Source organism: Aythya ferina (assembly GCF_964211825.1).
Source record: "Aythya ferina genome assembly, chromosome: 3".
NCBI lineage: Eukaryota > Metazoa > Chordata > Aves > Anseriformes > Anatidae > Aythya > Aythya ferina.
In genome coordinates, this window is record NC_140298.1 from 1599632 (window position 1) to 1619896 (window position 20265).

At 43.2% G+C, this 20265-nt stretch overlaps 2 protein-coding genes across 5 annotated transcripts; one reads left to right on the forward strand and one right to left on the reverse strand.

Moving 5' to 3' along the window:
* Positions 1–4639: 4639 nt before the first annotated feature.
* Positions 4640–8616, forward strand: LOC311433886 (toll-like receptor 2). 3 transcript variants are annotated; one of them, XM_084513547.1, is made up of 2 exons: positions 4640–4970; positions 5941–8616. In XM_084513547.1, the coding sequence occupies exon 2, from the start codon at positions 5942–5944 to the stop codon at positions 8537–8539; it is 2598 nt and encodes an 865-aa protein (XP_084369673.1). In that variant the 5' UTR covers positions 4640–4970; position 5941; the 3' UTR covers positions 8540–8616. The 3 variants fall into 3 exon arrangements, with proteins under 3 accessions (XP_084369673.1, XP_084369675.1, XP_084369674.1); XM_084513549.1 differs by having other exon boundaries at positions 5995–8616; XM_084513548.1 differs by having other exon boundaries at positions 5998–8616.
* Positions 8617–12582: 3966 nt separating this feature from the next.
* Positions 12583–15401, reverse strand: GPR75 (G protein-coupled receptor 75). Of its 2 annotated transcripts, XM_084513551.1 has the most exons (2): positions 15361–15401; positions 12583–14116 (listed from the first exon to the last, which is right to left on the reverse strand). In XM_084513551.1, coding segments are annotated over exons 1-2 (1410 nt in total). In that variant the 5' UTR covers positions 15363–15401; the 3' UTR covers positions 12583–12708. The 2 variants fall into 2 exon arrangements, with proteins under 2 accessions (XP_084369677.1, XP_084369676.1); XM_084513550.1 differs by lacking the exon at positions 15361–15401 and having other exon boundaries at positions 12583–14445.
* Positions 15402–20265: the final 4864 nt, after the last annotated feature.

The following is a 20265-nucleotide window of genomic DNA, read 5'->3' on the forward strand; positions in this document are numbered from 1 at the left end:
CAGTGAGCAGTAAGCCTTGGTCAAGAACATGGTTCCTCAGAAAGCACAGCTAGGAAAGATCTGCAGGCTCCTGCAGCACCTTCCCTCACTCTATCTGCATGGATGCTGGGGGTGTAACTGCAGCTTGAGTAGCTACAACCAAACTATCTTTAAACTGCTGGGATAGTAGGTGCAGCTACAGAAACAGCGACTTTAGGAAAGGCTCCCCACCTATCCATCTTCAGATTAGTAGCTCTTCCTTCTGCAGGTGTTACCCCTTAGCAGCCTTAGCTCCATTTCTGGACTGCCATGGGTAACACTACCTCAGGTATGCAGCAGCAAAGATGCATCCCCAAGTCAACACAGAGTCAAAAAGCAAACAAACAAATAAAAACATTTAGCCCTAAATTCCCTAATCTGTCTTTACAAGGGGCTGGTTGAATCTTAATAAGGCTGCAACAGTAGGCAGAAGTGTTTGTAATAATGGCTTGCACAAGTCTGTTTTGAGGTTGAAATTGCCCCATATCTACTTAGCTTGTCTTAGGAAAGCTAGTACAGACACATCTTAACGCGGTGCCATGCTCTTAAGCTCTGAGTGCTCAAGCCCCAGGCTGTATGTGGTAGCTGTGTCTCATTGCAGAATACATACAGGCAGCATTTGTGGGGATGGTGTCAAACTTTATCAGCATGTATTGGGCTAGGTCACATTACGGGAAGAGAAACCACAAGATACTAAACCTTCCAGCACATCCATTTGTTCTGGGATAAACTAGAAGAAAAGGTAAGGATAGGTACTCTGCAGAATTTAAAGAATTCTGATTCCCCACATGGCAAAGAAGTCCCCAGCACAACGGGGAAGTGCAACCTCTTTGATGAAGTAGCTGTAGCACCTCAGCGTGGCACTAAAGCCAATAAGAATTCTGCTGCTCTAGGAGCAAATCACACCATCACCTAAAGCACGCACCCAGTTCTCCATATTCCTCAGCCTCTGCTTCCCCATGCACAGGAACCAATGCGCTCAACAGTGTACCTACCCTGTGTCCAACATACCCACAGGCACAAAAGTGATGAAATCCAAGCCTCTGTCTCTGTCCTTAGTGGTCTATGCTACATGACAAAGACTTCTTTGGATACCGAACAACGAAATGGTACATGAGGCAATACCAAATTTACGATGATTTATTGTAGAAATAAAAGACTAGCTTTGTCAGCAAAGTACATGATTGGATAACAAAGATGAAAAGTAAAGCATTAAGCAATTGTAAAAGCTCAGGTTGGTTAGGTATTTTACCCCCCAAAAGAACTAACAGCCAAATCCACACCACGCCCCAGCCTCCCGTTCTTCTGTCAAGACATCTCCTTTGCCAGGCAGCCCATCAGGTCCAGGCACCACAGGACTACCACTGACGGGCTCTCCAGCCATGTATTTATTGTGCATTGAGGCTGGGAGACTTTTTGGTCACTGTTGAACTTTGACCCCTGATTAGTTTTGGCTCTGAGAACCAGACATGGTGCCTTTCAGAACATGTGTTTCAGTTCGAGGCACCCAATTTCAATGGAACAGTGCAATCCTGTGCCATGAAGAAGAACTGGATGGCATATGTTATGCTCGTTACTAAGTTTAACTGTTTTTGTTCTGGACTGTCAGTCAGTCACTTACCCTTGCCAAGAAAGGTCAGCAGAGGGTCTCGCCAGTCTGCTCCAGGCCCAGCTGTAGCACTGCTCCACTCCTCACTTCCTCTGTGCTCACAGAAACCAAAGAAAGAGATCATGAGCCATGAAAACTTTCCAAGTCATGAGAACTTTTTTCCCCCTTTTTTACTGAAAGGAACTACTACATGGTGCAATACATGACACAAGTTATGGACAGTCCAGCAGACAGCATAAGACTTTTTCAGGGAGAACGGGGGGACTTAAATCCACAAATATAAAGAACACACTTTTCTTTTTGACCCTCTCCCATATCTCCCCTACCAACAGCTGATACAGGCAAGAAGAACCAAGATGGGAAGGGGAGGAGGAAAGATGTGCACAAAAACACAAAAGGCAGAAGAGACCATGACTTGATACTGCTAGAAATAATTTATTCCAGCATTAGTTTGTGTTTTAATACATTTGAACCTGGAAGAAACGTGCAACTGAGAATACATGTAACTTCCTTCTATGACCCTCTCCCAGGCAGGCCCTGGAACGTGGGAACCTCTCCGTACCAAACATGGGGAAAAATAAGCTCGCTTGGGTGTGCAGAAAGTACAAAGCAGAATTGGAGCTCTGCAGGTTTCTGTGCCAATCTGCTTAGATTTATACCCAAGGTATGATGCAGATTTGCATCTCAGCCTGAGAGGCATTTGTTTCCATGCTCATTCAAGAAACAGCAATGTAGAAAATAATGTGAAAGGCAGACAGTAAATTTGCAGTAATGGTACCAATATAATCTGCAATTAGTCAAAGGAAATTACATGAACGGAAAGTAGATTTGTGAAAGTGAAACACGCCACTTATCTAAGATATTTATTTCAATGAGAACAGTTCAAAGAATGAACTATTTTAAGCCCCAGAATACAGGATTCATCCACACAGAAAGAATGAGCATCAGCAACAAGCACCTACCAACATCCCCTGTCCCACCTTATCAGTACAGAAATTCTTAAAACTCACTTGTCACTCAGTAACTGGTGGATTCCTCATACACAACCCAAACCAGTGTAGAATAGCACTGCTCACTTCTTGCTAAGGCCTGATAATTGACAATTAGGAAATGAACTTAGAATTTTCTGTAGGAAAAAAAAAAAAAAAAAAAAAAAAGAGTCATATGATTATTGCTATGTCTTTAATTACATCTCCACTCAAAGATACTGATTAAATATAGCGGCCATTAGACTTAAGAGAATAGGGATTCATTTTAAAGCTAATTTTTAATTGTCATTTAAACTCAAAAATTATTAACTACCTGCAGGACTAAATGAAGAAGCAGGGAATACTTATGTAAGACATCTGCACAGCTGGTAGATTTAGCTCAAAGGAGTCAGTGGCACAGTGTGCAAGGCAAGACAGTCCCTGAAAAGTTTTGTCTAGCTGAAGGGACAAAATAACCCAATCAGGCTTGGAAACAATTTTCTCAAATGGTAAAGAAATGAATGGTATTATTCCTGCAGAGAGGCAGAGAAGTACATTTCCAGGTGATAAATATCCTATTTGTACAGCTATACAGATACGACTTACCAGTTTTTATCCAGCATCCAATTCTAAGCCCACCTTAATAAAAGAAGCTCCTTTGAGGGCTGGGCTCCTGAAGGCTGATGCTCATTCTTTCTGGATTTGAGCAGGTCCTGTACAGTCTCATCTAATCTGCCATCCATGTGCCTATGCTCACAAATACTTTAATGTTAACCTTATGACATTAACATCAACAACTGGATTCTTTAAATCTGTCTTGGTTCTGCTCTCAACCATGTTGTTTGTATTTTTCCTACTCACTCGCAGAAGGCTTTCTTGTGTGCTGCTGTTCCTCCACAATCCTTAGAATAAGACTGTCTTAAAGATTTAAAAGAAAAAAAAAAAAGAATGCCGGGTGAAACAAATGTTAGAATAATGCCAACATGACATGTTGGTATAATAATTATCCTTGCACCAAAAAATATTAAAATAATTTTTAAAAGTTCATTATTTCCAATTGTGATTTACTTTCTTGACCAGCTGAAGCAGTTTGGACAGCCCTGTGCTAGAAATATAGCTCGTCTGCTTTCTCGGAGATGGAACTATGGATTGAGTTTCAAAAAGAGCATGGCTGTATTTAGATAAAAGAAGAAAGACTTGTTGGGGAGAAATAGCTACAGGGAGTCACCTCAAGAATGTATCCTGACATGTCCGAAATGCTTTTAATTTCCTGTCTTTTCTGCTAAAACAAGCTAGGATCTGTCTGAAGAAGGCATGACTTCAGGGCACTTCCAGAACCTGATGGGGCAGGAAAGTGCCAAGTCTGACTAGAAAGGGAAGACAAACAACCATGGGGCTTTCCAGCCCCTTGGGACTGGACATGAGAGCCCCCGGGCTACCGTAAGAATTTCCAGTCACTGGCAGTTACAAAACAGTGGAACAACAAATAAAAAAATAAATAAATAGCAGAAAAAGCAGAGCAGATGACAGTGCTCAACATCTTGTGCAATCTCTGTTGACTTCCCATCTGCTGACATCCTGAACTGAAGCGAAGTGCACACCTTTCTGGGTAGCACTACAAATACTAAGAAAATCTCCTACTGTTTTTCCCTAGCTAAAGTGCACAAGACGTACAATTGCTCTGTTTGTGAACATAAGGTCTCACATGCTGAAAGTGGTCCTGCACTTAAAAGAGCCCAGAAGATCTCACCAGCCAGGAAACAAGTCATGTTAGAGGAACAGATCAGTTTTGTCACTGTGCTCAGGTGCTTTCAGCCCCTTCCTGTGCTGCTCAAGCAGGAGTGAAGCTTCCAGTTGCCCATCAGCAGTGGGACCAACTCTTGTATTTTCAATTCTAAGTCTAATGACACTTTTTCTCCCCCACACACATGAAAGCTGAAAAAATGCAGTAGGACATCTGTTGCAGAACATCCTCACAGTCAGTGATGGTTCTCATCCCTATCTTTTCTGTAACTTTGCAGCAAGCAGCCAAAAGCCCAGTGGTTACCTTGAGATAGCACTGCTCACAGCAGACTCTAAGCCTTAAAACAAGCTATTTCTACACCTTGTTTTCCCCTCAGCAACGGGCTCTCCCCAACAGGAAGATTTCTCACCGTGAGAGGGGAAAACACCACAGTCTGGGCACACGAAGAAGACAGCCTTCCCCACAGCCTGACCCGCCCTGCTGCCGGCACTACAAAAGCATAGCTCCAGAGGCTGGTGGCAGGGAAAGGCACTGGAGGCATGAGGTAGCCATCAACTGTCTTTCATCCTTAGAAGCTGGAAGGCATTGAACGCCCCAGGACTGCTTACCAGCACGGCGGCAGAGGCACAAGGTAGGGCTGCAGGGTGCTCTGGGCAGGCTGTTGCTGGCTGAGGGCTGAGGACAGGCTGGAAGGTCTGCGGCTTCCCTCTCCTTCCTTCTTCTCAGTTAGTCATGGGAATCTGAGTCTGGTGGACAGCAACAGGGATTAGGATAAAGCTAAACGCATCTGCATTTTCATGCAACAAATGCAAGATGTGGAAGTGCATGAAGCAGTGTCAGGAAGCCACCGGGAGAGACGGGGCAGGAGAGGAGGTGAGGGGTGATACTGCCACACAAGGGGAAGTCTTCAGGGATGAGCGGGTACGTAGGCAGTGACCTCTCCTGGTGTAGGGCACCACATACACATCTCCGGAATTCATCTTCAGAGCAAATTTACTCTTTTCCTTACTCCGACAGGTAAGGCTAAATAGAGGTTCAGTGGTCAATTCCTGGCGGAGAGCAAGGCACCAAGTACCACAGGGGATGTGATCACAAGACAGGCGATCACACAGCTACACAGAGCTCCCTGTCACTTGCTCTTGAACACGCAACTTCAGTGACTGAACGGGTTTCAGCCTCGCTCAGTCGTTGTGTGCCATGACGAGGAGCATAAAACCCTCAAGCAGCATTTATGAAAGTGCAGTTCAGAGAATGCAATGGGAAGATGTTTTATAAAGGCTGATTACTACCTACCTAGGGAAGGGGGAAGGGATTAAAAAAATAGAAAATGCTCAGTCATTACAGTGAACTGAAATGAATAGTATGCTCCTTCAAATTGTTCTCTGACACTGTCCTTTAGTATTGCCTCTTGAAAGTAACAACGAAGCAAGATACTTTCTTTTTTGTGTGTATGTGTAGATAACAAGGCATTCATAGATACAACTAATGAAACAATTTCTGTACTTTTTAATAAGTTATTTATTTATTACTTATTTAAAGCATACTCAGTTATGCAAGGTAGAACATACTAAAATGATGGATTTAAAATTTCTTTTCTCTAGGATGGGGATCCTTATCAGAACTCTTCATTTCTACTTCACTTCCTTCTTATTCAGCAGAGCATATGGCTTCCTAACTTGGAGAACTCCTACTGAGTCTGCCTTCCCATTTTATAACTACTCGTACTTAAACCTCTCTTCTGTATCAGAAGCACAAGCTCCCAAAATGGCGAGAGCTCTCAACTTCTCACACAACATAATTGAAAAAATAACCAAGAGAGACTTTGAAGGCTTTGATGCACTGGAAGTTTTAGACCTTTCCTACAATCAGATTAAGGACATTGAACCTGGCGCAATTGAGACTCTGCTCAGCCTTGTTTCTGTGAATTTATCTTTTAATGATAAGAAATTTCTTGTATCTGGTCTTGCACCTCACCAGAAACTCTTAGCAACTAGCAGAGCCTCTGAAAAATCAACAGAGGCTGCTATGGAGCCTTCTGCATCAGCTGTAGAGCTGCCACGTTCAGGAAGTCCACCTGACCTGCAAAAGGTTAATCTGAGGCTCAGACGAAGTACAAGGCATCTTCGAAGAGCAGAGGAAAATACAATGGTCTCTCCAACAGCCACACTGAGGCCTAACCGCTGTGGACTACCAATAAACGGGACTCTTGATCTGTCAAAGAGCAAACTGTCTGAGGAAGAGCTGACGGAAAAACTAGATCCAGACCTCTGCCAAGCTCAGCTGGATGGTGTTTTGGAGCTTGACATTAGTCACAATGACCTGGAAATGGATCTTCTATCACTATTCATCCTGTTTTTGCCGATGAAAAATGTACAGTCTATTGATGTCAGTTACAACAACATAACAATTGACAATATAGATGTGGAAGCAATCTGTCACTTCCCCTTCAGCAACCTTTCTTTTGTAAATATTAGCAACAATCCCCTAAACAACCTGGAAGCGATATGCCTCCCTCCAGCCATCACAGTAATCGATTTGTCCTTCACAAATATAAGTGTGATACCTCAAAATTTTGCTAAAAAGCTATTTAACTTAGAAAATATGTATGCTCAAGGAAATCACTTCATATACACTGTACAGCCAAAACCCAACAATACAGCTCCAAAGTTTGCCCCTGGTAGTGTACATATTAGTGCAATTTCATTAGTCAGAAACCAGGCAGGTACACCCATCGAAAGCCTTCCAGAAAAAGTAAAACACCTGAAAATCTCCAACTGCTCCATTGTAGAACTTCCAGAATGGTTTGCCAACAGAATGCAAGAATTACTCTTTTTGGATCTCAGCAGCAATCATATTTCCATGCTTCCTGACTTACCTATCTCCCTGCAGCACCTTGACATAAGTAACAGTGATATTAAAATAATACCCCCTAGTTTTAAATCTCTCTTCAACTTAACAGTATTTAATATTCAAAATAATAAGGTTACAGATATGCATCCCGAATACTTCCCGTTGACTTTAACAAAATGTGATATTAGTAAAAATAAGTTGAATGTATTGTCATTAACCAAAACCATAGGGAAACTTGAATTCCTTAATGTCTCTAGAAACCTAATAACCAGACTGGAACCCACTGGCCAACTTCGTTTGCTCACTAATCTGGATGGTAGTCACAATCTAATTTCAGAACTCCCTGATCACTTTGGGAAATCTCTTCCAATGCTGAAATATTTTAATTTATCGGGGAATAAGATCTCTTTCCTACAGCGTGGCTCTCTCCCAGTTTCTCTGATGGAGTTGGACATTAGCGACAACACCATCACAACCATATTGGAGGACACTTTTGGACAGTTAACAAGTTTGAGCATTTTGACTGTTCAAGGCAAACATTTTTTTTGTAACTGTGACTTGTACTGGTTTGTAAACGTCTACGTCCATACCCCACACTTGCAGATAAACGGCAAAGAAAATCTCAGGTGCAGCTTTCCACCAGACAGACGGGGCTCGCTGGTGGAGGACAGTAATCTCACACTTCTGCACTGCTCCTTGGGCATTCAGATGGCCATCACAGCTTGTGTTGCCGTTCTGGTTGTTTTGGTGTTGACAGGCTTATGTTGGCGTTTTGATGGGCTGTGGTACGTGAAAATGGGTTGGTACTGGTGTATGGCAAAGAGGAAGCAGTACAAGAAGAGGCCAGAAAACAAGCCCTTTGACGCCTTCATTTCATACAGTGAACATGATGCAAATTGGACGAAAGAGAATCTCCTGGAAAGACTGGAAACTGACGGATTCAAAATATGTTATCACGAGAGAGATTTCAAACCAGGACATCCTGTCCTTGGCAACATTTTTAACTGCATAGAGAACAGCCATAAAGTCCTTTTTGTTCTCTCTCCCGGTTTTGTAAACAGCTGCTGGTGTCAGTATGAACTGTATTTTGCTGAACACCAGGTCCTGAATGAAAATCACGATTCCCTCATTATGATTGTGCTGGAAGACCTCCCACCCAACAGTATTCCACAGAAGTTCAGCAAACTCAGAAAACTATTGAAAAGAAAAACCTACTTAAAATGGAGCCCTGAAGAACACAAACAGAAAATATTCTGGCATCAGCTAGCAGCTGTCCTAAAAACAACAAATGAACCATTTATTGTGAGAGCAGAAAATGGACCCACTCAAGATATGTATGAGATGGAATGAGATAAAAGAACTTGTAAAGATTGTGCCTGGAAAGCCTGCAGTCAAATAAAAGTGTTTCTGTGATTACCTTCTGCAAAGCCTGCTGTGTTGCAACTGGGGTATGTCTCAGATCAATCCCATGGGAGGTTACTAACAGTTTTGTAGGGTGCACATTAATCAGCCTGAAAAAAATAATCCATTATCCAAAGGGCTGAGATCCCAGCACTGATGAAGAGCCTTTCATTTCTGCTTGTTTGATTTTATTCAGCTATTTCTAGCATTTCTTAAAATGTTGTGGATGTCACCTGAAAGGAAGAACAGCTTGAGTCACAGCACATATCCTAAATATCTTTTGGAGATTATTGCAGAAATAATAAAAAGTGGTGACATTCAAAGACAAGGACGTAGTTCAGACGCTGTTCTAGTACAGCTTCAGATATAGAGCACACTAAGTCTATGTACAAGAAAGACACAAACTACAGTAGTAGACAGGTAAAACTTTCCTTCTGTGGTTTAGCAAGAAAAGATTAAAGACTTACTTAATGTAGCCATCCAAGAGATGCAAATCCACAGTGCTGTATCATTTGGTTACATGGCAGAAGACGACAGACATAAATCCTTTATAATTGCAGATGAACACATACAACCAGATGGTCAAGAAAGAGCTAGCCGAGTGTGTCAGTCTCTACTGTTAAATAACTGGTGTGTGCTTTATTTAAAGTGTTATCGCAAACCTCTGAACAATAAGCAAAAAAAGTCTGTATAATATTTAGATTTAAGAAAGTTTCACTTGACACAACCAGCCTAATCCATTTCAAATGGAATCAGCGCCGTCTCTGCATAGTCGCTATCATCACTGACTGCTACTTAATTTTTATTTGGGGAAAAAAATAAATCAGCTGATCTTACTCCTACATTGAGGTGAAATCAACAAACCATGACAGTAAATAAGTATCAGATGAGAACAAATCATTTAGTATACCACAACCTGGATTCATTCATAAGATGAGCAAATCCAAATAACTTATCTTTACCTGGTCTAGTACCACCTGTGTGACAGTGGCCAACACCAGTGACTTCAGAAGATGCTGAAAAATACACTGAAAATGTATATTGGAAAACCTATTCCACCACAATGGCTTCACCTTAACCCCACAAATCAAAAATGCTTTAATTCGTGGAGTAAACATTTCATATCCACTCTAAACTGTGTTGGCATTAACTATCAGGTTCTTGGATAGTCATACTACCCACATGAAGTTCCTGTTAAATCTTCCTACTTTTTTCTTAATAGTTCTGCAGCAAGCAGGTTCATAGCATACATACGGGCAGCAAGAAAAGTGCAGTGCATTACCAGTCTTAGAATTTTCTACTTTCATATTCCCAAGATACTTTCTTGCTCATACATGGACCGCCATAACTAAGACCTACTTTTTCTAAACTGTTCAGTATTCAGATACTTACATTACTTACTCTCTTACACATTTCCTCTCTTCTCAGTCTGTCTTCCCATACACTTTCCATCTTTTTCCAGCACTATGTTGCTTCCAATTAATTGCCTTTGTATATTTTAACTTCACACTTCTCAGTCATGCTATACTGGTTCTGTGCTCAGCAGAAGCTGGTATTAATACCACAAAGGGAATAAAGGGAAAAAAAAAAAGAAAAGATACACCACAGAAGAGTCTAAAGCAAGTAATTTTTATCATATAAATGATTGCTTGGGTTTAGATTATACTTCTAAAAAGTCATGGCTACCTATTTTCAAAATCAAATCACTCCTTTTTACTCCCCCAGAAGTTACTAAAGAGAATTGAAAAATTAATCGGATATTGTTCCTACCACAGATTGAAGTTGTTACACTTTCCTATCTAACACTATAAACTTATTAACATGTTGGTTGTTTAAAGGGCACAACGGGCACCAGGGGCTAAACAGAAGAACAATATTGCAAAGTGTTTTTGAGGAGCTTCACTTCATTTGTCTTAATTACACATCACATAAAAGCAGTAAAACCTCCTTCTGTCCTCAAGGTGCACCTTCTTCCCTTCATTCCCATATGAGTACTCACACAAATTAATTTTGTGAATAAGGTAAGGAGGATTTAACTTTCTATCATGTGATGAAGTTCATGTGATCTAAAACAAATGAATGGTATGGAATTGGGCACACATGCTGCAAACTCAAAACCTGCTTAATATGTCAAAACCAGTCCTAACACACATCTTTAACTCCCACAAGGTACATACAGGACCCCACCTCGCAACCGCTTCTGGGGCCCTTCCCTGTACTCTTTCCAATCTGAAATTATAATTTCTGTTAAGGAAACAGATCCCACATATTTTTTCCCCCAGATTAGGACGTTCTGTACTGAAGACAAATGCAAAGACAAAAAGGAAAACAAAACAAAACACGACAGATCTTTTAGTTATCTTTTGTAATTGCTTCAGTAAGAACCATGTTATTAGTTTATAGAGAAAAATATCTGGGCAGAAAGAAAAAGACTTATTGAAATAATTCCAATTTTACATTTGTATTAGAAAGTTGTTCAGAACATTTTATTGCAATAAAGCTGTCTTGAATTATTCAAAATTAATTAAAATTCAGAGTGTTAAAGAACAGTGTTCATAATGTAATAGCCTTCCAGGAAAATCTTGAAAATTGTTTAGTCAACAAATAGCCTAAACCAACAACTTACACACGGCAATGATGCAAATGTTTCTAAAGTAACAAGTCATCTTTCCATCACTATCACTTTGTTAAAGATGTGGCATTTTCCTATCACGAGGCACCAAAAGTCTGTGGCACAATTATTCTGGAGATACTAAGGCTTTGCTGAAGTCAATAGAAGCTGAAGGGTGATTGCTTGCTTTGAAAAGATCTGGCCACTTCAAGCAGTAATTGTCAAGAATTTAAATGCCTCCAGATTATTCTGTTTCATATGGAATTTCCACAACACATTACAAAACACAAGTGGTTGAATTTAGAAAAAATATTTAACTTCTGTTATTTGCTCACTGTGTCAACCACTAGATAAAGAGTATGAGTAGACACATTATTAGTCTTTAAATCAAACTGATGGTAGACTTCCCAAGAAAATCTCAAAAACTTGTAGTCGTCTTGTTACTCAGTCATAATGTTTCAACAAATGTTATTAACATTTAATTAACAGTTATTAACAGTTGTCAGTTTTACCTGTCATGAGTATTACAGCTGCATCTCTCCATTTCCTGCTTTTAAGTAGTCAAACGAAAACACAACCAGCAACACTACTCTTCGTGTAAGTTTATGAATTAGAATACTCCAAAGGTAAGTGCATTATTAATAGCTGTCAGTATTATAATATTGCAATGCTTGTATTTATCCTCAATAAAACATGTAATCGGTATCGGACGGTTATTTCTAGAAAGTGAAAAATACTTATCCAAATATATTATTTTGGGATATATAATGGCACCAATCCTTAAAATAAATGTACAGCAGAAATCAACATATATATACACACACACTTCAGAGGTTCATTATGGTACCATGACACTTCTCAAAATTCCCTCCCCAGTGGCAGGATACTGCTGTTTGTAAAATGCCTCGTCCTGCTTTGGAAAGCTGAAAGGCTGAAAGGCTGAAATCCTAAACTTCACCTGAAATTCATGGAAATTTTGTTATTACTGACACTTGCTACAGCTAAATACCACCAATTCTTCCAACCTTCTGCAAATGCAAGTTTAAACCTAAGTATTAAAATACCAAGCATCCTTCCAGTTCTTCCTGTTTGAAAATATGGCAAGTATGCAATTTAACAGATAATACTTCTGCCACAGCCTCAGACTGTACTCTGAGATATTTTACCTCATAACGTAGCAAATCACGTAGTTATAGCACTAACATCTTTTTAACGGGTCCAGTGGTAAAATTTTGTAACAAAAACATTCTGGTGTAATGATTCCAAATACAAGTCTAAAATACTGCCCCCTCTGACTTGCCACAGAAATTCAAGAAAATAACACAGAAGTAATACCCTAGCATTCACTTGAAATGCAAATAGCTAGATATTAACACTAGTGTTGTTGTTGCCTTTTTTTTTTTTTTAATTGGCAGCAGTATCACTGTGTTTACAATAATCATTAACAAAAGCAAAAATGGGGACCCACTAAACCAGCTAGATCAGAACCAGAACTGCTTTCTCAAGGTTACACCGAGGGTACCGGTATCTGCTTGGTAGAAGCACTGTCATACTCTCGCACCAAATCATTGGTGGTGTGATAATGCATGGCAACATAGGATTTGGTAAATCCAAAAGTTGAGTTCACTGGCTGTAAGCTATTTGGGGTGCTCACTTCCTGGGAAGGGCTGCTGTTATAGATACTGTAATAGGGCTCGATTCGGGTGTTCATGGGGGTTGAGCTGCTCTGTGCATAGTGCTGATGCCCAAAAGATGCCTTGGGACTCAGCACGCTTTCCTTGGAATGACTGGGACCACAGGCTTGATCCACAAGCTTTTTCTGGGGTTTTGGAGACAACATGTACGCTGAATTGGTCTCATGGTGGGATGACTTATTCCTATTGACTTCCAGGCTGCCTTTGCCCATGGCTTGAAGCCTTGTCTTCTGCTTGCAGCAGAAAAAGACAAGGGCTAGGTACTGCAGGCACCAGAGGACTCGTCTCCGAAGTCCAGCGCTGTTGCGGGAATATATAAAAGGATTTAATCCAGATTTGAAAAAAATTAGGGTAAATCCACACAGCTCAAACTGGTAGAGCACAAAGCTCCCGCTGCTGGACAGCATGTCCTGCATCAAAGAGATGCCCAGGGGCAGGCAGCACACCAAGACAGAAAGCACAATGACAATGCACGTCACCACTGCCCTAGAGTCTTTGGCTGCGGACAGGTTGACTGCTGACACAAGCTGGAGTCGGCTGGTGGCAGGGGCTGGCGGCAGGCTGAGGTGCTTGGCGTAGCCGTGTGCCTGGATGTGTTGTGGCTTGCTGGAGCTCTGGTTCCTGTACAAGGCAGGCAAGGCGCTCTGCATGCCTTCCTCAGCCCTGGCGGCACGGGGCCCCACGAAGGGCTGGGGTCTGGAGGTGTCCATGGCCACCACGGGCGGGCACTTCCTCACCTGGGCGTTCCTCCGCAGGGCCTGGGCGATCATGACGTAGGAGATGGACACCACGGCCACGCAGCAGATGAAGTCAGTGACGTAGAGGTAGAGGATAATCTTCCCCTCCCCGCTGGCGAAGCTGGACATGGGCAGGCAGAGGCGGGAGCCGCGGGTTTTCAAGGTGGCCAGGGTGGCCAGGGTGAAGCTGGTGGCCCAGAGGAGCAGGGTGAGGAGCAGGGTGCAGGGGAAGGAGGCGGCGCGGTGTGGCTGCTTCCCCAGGACCATGCGCAGCCGGTGCAAGGCAATGACCGCCACCGTCTTGAGCGACATGATGATGAAGCCGGAGCTGGTGAGGTGGAAGGCGAAGCAGAAGGTGCCCGGGGCGCCTCGCGCCGAGTCGAAGAAGAGGACAAAGGCAAACATGGGGGCGGCCACCCCGCAGATGAAGAGGTCGCAGAAGGAGAGGTTGAGGATCATGAAGTCGAAGTTGGTCCTGAATTTCCTGAGGGCCGGGTCGAAGAAGGACAAGAAGACGATGAGGTTGCCGTAGGAGCCCAGGCAGAAGACAAGCGCCAGCAGCGAGGCGCAGGCCGCCAGGGTGGCCGTGTGGGTGCCCTCCCGCAGCCCCCCGGCGGCGCTGCCGTTCCCGCCCAGCGGCAGCAGCGCGGTGCCGGGGGGCTCCTCCTCGCCCCCCGCCGGCAGCCGCCCCGACGCGTTCATCGCCGCCTCACCGCGGCCGAGGCGGGCCCATGGCGGGGGCCGCCCGCCACCGCCGCCGCCGCTCCCTCAGGGCTGCCCGCGGCCAGGCGCCGCCCGCCCCGCCATGGCGCCCGCCGCCTCGGCCCGGCCCGGCCCCTTCCCCGCTCGGCGCCGGGGCCCCGGCGGCGCCTCCTGGCCCCCGCCCCGCTCCCCCCGGCGCGGCGCCGGCGGCTGAGGCGAGGCCGCGGAGCTCGCACCCGCGCCCGGCCCCACGGCAGCGCCGCGGCCCCGGGGAAGGGCTGAGGGAGCGGGGGGTGAGACCCCGGGCCAGAGGGAGGAGGAGAGCAAAAGGAGGCGGCAGCCGCTGAGGCACGGGGAGAGAGCGGGGCCTGGCAGCGCCCTGCGTGCGGGGAGAGCCCCGGGGGAAAGGGGCCAGGGGTGATGCTGAGCAGCAGCTGCCCCAAACGCGGCTGCCCTTGGACTTCGGTTTTGATCTATTCCATCCTGCATGTCAAATGGTCCCTGTCCGTCCTGTCCTGCGGCGGGAGCACCATCCTGCACAGGGACAGGCACTGCAAAGCCGCGAAGCCAGCACAGAGAATGCACCTGGAGGGTTTAGGAGGTTTTAGGACAAGTCATGGCCCAGCCCTACCCTTAACAGGACACTGAGTCAACAGCTGGCCACTCAAGGCTTCAGGGTTCTTCCCTGTTGACTTAACACCACCAACACACCTGCCCCAAACCCCAAACTGTTCATCATAAAAAGTTAAGGCAGGTTTGCACGCTGCATCTTCTCTTGCCTGCGCTTCTGCGCTACGTTCCTGTGTGAATACCCTTCCCTGATGGCTCAGAAGCTAGAGTAAGGAAACATCCATCTTCCCGCAGCAAATAAGATTTAAAAAGAAAAAAAAAACAACAGTAGCAGTAAAGGGATAAAGAATAAATACAGTATAAATATTAAATACTTTAAATGGGAGTGCTGTATTTGTGAAGCAATGGTGTACTGGATGTCTCAACACTAAGTGGATCATTTAGAGAATCACTTACATGGGCTAGGAGATCAGGAAAGGCTCAGCACGCGTTCTGCAAGCCAGCAAAGGGCCCTGGTAGGCAGAAGACAGGGACATCAATGTCAGTCACCTCTACTGTGTTCTCAGTGAAAGTCCAGCCAGGTAAAGGCACAAAAGTGCTATGAAAATACAGCAGATGCAGTACTTCTGACTTCTGCATGGGCACTTGTCTTATAGCGTACATTCCCACATAGACTCATATATATCAATCTGGATATCATCTTAATAACCTTCCCCTACCCTCAGCAATCCTGCAGAAGGACACCGGTGCTTTGCAGAAGCATCAAGGCAGTGACAAGATCATTAGGTTGCCATCTGACGGCTTGTCAGTGCTACTTGGTAGTTTATTTTTCAACACATTTCTTTCTAAAACTAAGAGCAATTTCCTTCAGTAAACCTATGACTCACAAGAGCAGCCAGGCCGACAAGCCTTGCATGCTAAGCACAACCTCCAGCTGGCAATCAGTCCAGCCTTGGTATGTGGTCTGCTACTGGGAAAAGCTAGCAGCCATGAGAGCAGGCTGGAACCTGGGCACATTGGTCTGGGCCATTTCACATTGGTTTTGTTCTTAAATTAGTTGCAATGAAGATGGACAAAACCCAGAACATCACATCCATGTTTTCCTAGGGCTTCAAGCCTCTCAGCTTGCCTATCACTTTTATTTTAGCTCTTGCTTGTATTTTTATTCTCCAGTCATGGCTAATTTGAATTCTGTGGGTGAATCCTGGCCCTTCTGAGTATGATTTTTTTCAATGATGAGCTGGGATCTCCCTGAGTTTTCTTATTTATAAACATCAGATCATGCTTAACTGTATGATTAAATGAGACTGACAAAATAGCAGTGTAATGCAAGAGTCCATTACTTCAAAGTGATTAATGCTGAGGAAACAGAGATGATTGTAAGTGAAACTAATGCGAGCACAAATACCCGAATCCTTAATTGTAAGCAAGACACTACGAACTCTGACCTTAGTTTCACATTATGCCTAATGCCTGAGTCTACATTAGACTTGACTACTTCTGTGTTGTCACTTACCAAAAAAAAAAGTAATAACACAACTTCTTGCAAAACGTGAGTCCTTTAAAAAGATGGAAAAGTCTAATGTAATTCCAAATACTACATTATTTGACCAAATGCTCCAACTTGGGTGACCACAGTTAGACTTCCCGATTTCCTTCAGTTTAGCAGGTAGAAGCACACATGGAAAGAAGACTGCATATGCCTAATGGGACTTTTTTTTTTTTTGTGAGGCCATGCATTTTAAAGGAGTTAGCAAGAGACTGATCTCGTGTGTGCTTTTGAAACCACTCTATGAGAGCCTGAGTTCTAAATCCACTTTTCAGAAGTGTAAGACTTGGACCTTACAAAAAAGGTATTTAGAACTAGCTATGTGCAAAATGCCAGATGTCTGCCATTTTCTAATAGTAACTAGTTTAGCTTGTCACTTATCTCATTAACACAGGACTTAGGCACATGAAAAGCAAGGGTTTTTGTTTTATTAGGTATTTTATACCTCTATAGTTATGAACTGTAGTTTGAAATGAAGGAATAGGTGTTAGGAGTTACTATAGCCTGCAAGCCTCCAACATTTCAGTAGAAAAGCATGAGCCTGGATGGAACTTCAGTGATGTGCATTCAGAAATGCTGCAGATAGCAGCATGCGCTCAGCTGAGCGCCCATGAAGACTACGGGAGGCAGTGAGCAGAAGGGAAGTGATTAGAACACAGGTCCTGTAGTTGGGGAGTGAGACGAACTGAGGCAGCACATCTCCATGGGAACGTGAGACACTGCGCGGTCTCTGTTGCTCAGCCCCTTCTTTTAAGAGAACTGCCAAAGTTTGGAGCAGGGGAAAAGAGCAGGGGAAAAATGAGTGTAGGTTTTGCAAGGCAATCACAGGAGCAACAGCTTTTGCAGCACCTCACACAAGGTAGTAGGATATTAACTCCTACTTTACAGCACTCTCAAGGCCTTCCTTAAACCAATTTGGAAAAAAAAAAAAAAACAGCTCTCTAGAACTATGAGGCATCAAATATTTGTCAGAGTTCTCAGCACGAGGCTAAATTGTGTTCCCAAGACATTTTTTTTTTAAAGTGTCAAATCTTGTATATATTTACCACAAGAAATTGGAGTTATTTTAATTGTGGAAGCCTGCCTGCCTCCCACCCCAATGCAAGTGGATCAGTGCCTCAGCATTTTAACAAAACAGCTCTAGGGGAAAGATGCTGGAATAACAGAAGGGTGAATTAACCCAAAAGAATAGAAGTAAAAGACAGTTAAGGCTTTTTTTCTCTTGATAGAAACCTTTCTGCATGAACTCATTGAGGCTACTCCCTAAATTTATTGCTAATCTCACTAGACTTATTATCAGAACAAATTTATTGAGTTTACTGCCTTTTCAATTTTTTTTTTTTTTTTTTTTTTTTTTAAGATGCATACCAATCAAAAATGACTGCTCCTCCTACTTCCCAGCACACCTCTCACTATTCCCCAAGGACAGTAGGTGCCCTCCTCCCTCTCTAGCAGCAAAGTCTGCCCCGCTAATTTATAGAGAATATCTGCAGTGATGGTGCTAAGAGCCCAAGCAGGAAAAGCAGGCCTAACTTCCACAAGCAAAGGCTGAAGACGACATCCAACCTAGAATCAGAAAAATACAAGGCTCTCTTTCACCCTTTGAACAGTCTGCCCCTTTAGGATACAAAGAATTCCTCTAATCGCTGTGCTCTAATCCATCAGAAATCACTGATAATTTTGCTAGCAACTTTTGTAGGCAACTGTCCGAGCTGTTGTCTGTGCTGGGAGAACCCCTGATTCAAGAATGCTTTAACTGAGAGTTACTGTCCTTCCCAGGGAGAGAACAGTAACCATTTTTTTATTCTCAGCTCATGGAGTTCTAAATATCTTTTAATAGCTTTGGGAGGCATTTGTTGACCAAGAGAGAAGAAAAAACCCTCAGAGCAAACCAGGTGTGATTTGCCCATAATTTGTGTGCATTGCCTTAAACATCTTGGCAATATTCTGCATCTCCCGCACAGTTTTGAGTTTTCTTCTGTAGTAGAACTGCCAGTTCCTTGCAGTAGACCGAAATGACCTCTGCCCTAGTGCCTCAAAAGCACCTTGCTAGATTAAAGACTGTGAAACCTCTTCTCCAGTGCATGGTTACCTCTAGCCTGCAGAGAACCTCAAAGTCAGGTTTAGTTTAGGTTAACTTATCCCCCCCCTCACTGGAAAAACATGTCCCCCACCCCAAACCTGTATAGCAATGTGACTGTACAGCAAGTATTTTGTGATGGGGAATCCATAAATGCTGCATTCCCACTACTGCACGCCAGTGAGAATGTAAAACAAATTTGTTGATAATTTACAGCAGGGCTAAAGTTAAAATCCTGCAAGGACATTGGTTAACAAAACATTCTATGGATCAATACTTCCCCTTCTTCCCCCTTCACCTTACCAGATTATTGTGTCTTCTACAGCACAGTAGAAAAGGAAAGCCAAGTCTCTGCTGCACGATTCCAGGAATTCTGAAGCTATGGAAGAAAGCGTGAGACTGAGTGGTGAATATGGGATGCTGGGGACGCCTAACTGAGAAATCGATAGGAGAGATATCATACATGTGTACCAAGGACAGAACTCCCAGTACTAGGCTGGTTTAAGAAGTAAAAAAGATGAGAGGGCATAAACATGGACATGAAAAGAACATGAGTCATAATGTTCCATATCAGATACATGGATGTTCATCCCTTTTCCTCTTTGATTTTCTTAAAATCCACACACGTTAGCTTAACTTGTTAGTCACACAACCCACCAATGCTGAGTCTGTGGTGCCACCCAAAACCAGTTCAAGTCTTATCAAAAGCATTATGCCTTTGCCGTGATTTCAGCAGGTTTTCAAATGCAGATATACCCACTTGATTATGTAAATATAGATGATCGCTCCATTCTTAATAATTTAGCAAGGCAGCTAAGTCACTGTAACTCAAGCAAAAAAAAACCAAAACAACAAACACACCACCACAGACCCAAAACCCAAGCAACCCCAAGAAATGAATTCCGCCTTACGACAGCATCACCATTCAATCTTTGCTGCTTTGAGCAGGATGGTCACTGAGGTTGCTTTTGCAGACTGACATACGGTCAACTAAGGCTATCAAGGACATACCAGACAGTCTCCAACATCTTTTTTCACCTCCATTACTGTTCAAGGGGAATAAATCTATCTTCTCACTCTTGAAATGTCTCCCTCTGCAAACTGAGTCATTGCATTTTAATCTCTAAGGCTTCAGGCAAGGACAAGCTATTTCTTCCCTACTTTGAGAGCTGCGAGCAGACAGAGGAAAGCATCAGAGGACAGTCCATCTTAGGAGAAAAGTCCTAGAAATGTCCATGCCAGAATAGAGACTGGGGACTGAATGTTGCTTAACAGTTCATCAGAACCAGTCATTAAGTGCTCAACAACCACTCAATCTAACAATACAAAAAAAAAAAAAAAAAAAGACTAAGCAAGCTTTGTGAACAATCTTGTTTCGTAAGGAAAGGTCATAAGGTTGCCTTTGAGAACAGTGATTTATAATGGAAAGTGAGTAATGGGAAGCAAGATGAAGTCCTGAATAATGTTCTACTCCACTCTCCTCTTTCATCATGTGATTGAGCAAAGTGATGGTAAGCCCAGAACTGATTGTGTGCACAGATTGCTTGCAGCAGAGAAGTTACAATATGTGATGAATAACTCAAAGTTATTCCTACATCCTCAGAACAAAGGCTTTAATTTAATCTTTTGCCCACAAAGCGTCAGTTCAAGTTTTCTCATACTATCACATTTTACCCTACAGAACTGTACTTTGAACAGGCACTCTATTTTCTGGGGGATCTGTTCGGACAAG

Excerpts from the sequence above, each read along its gene's own strand:
- LOC311433886 (XM_084513547.1), top strand. The coding sequence starts at position 5,942 with ATGGGGATCCTTATCAGAACTCTTCATTTCTACTTCACTTCCTTCTTA.
- GPR75 (XM_084513550.1), bottom strand. The coding sequence starts at position 14,334 with ATGAACGCGTCGGGGCGGCTGCCGGCGGGGGGCGAGGAGGAGCCCCCC.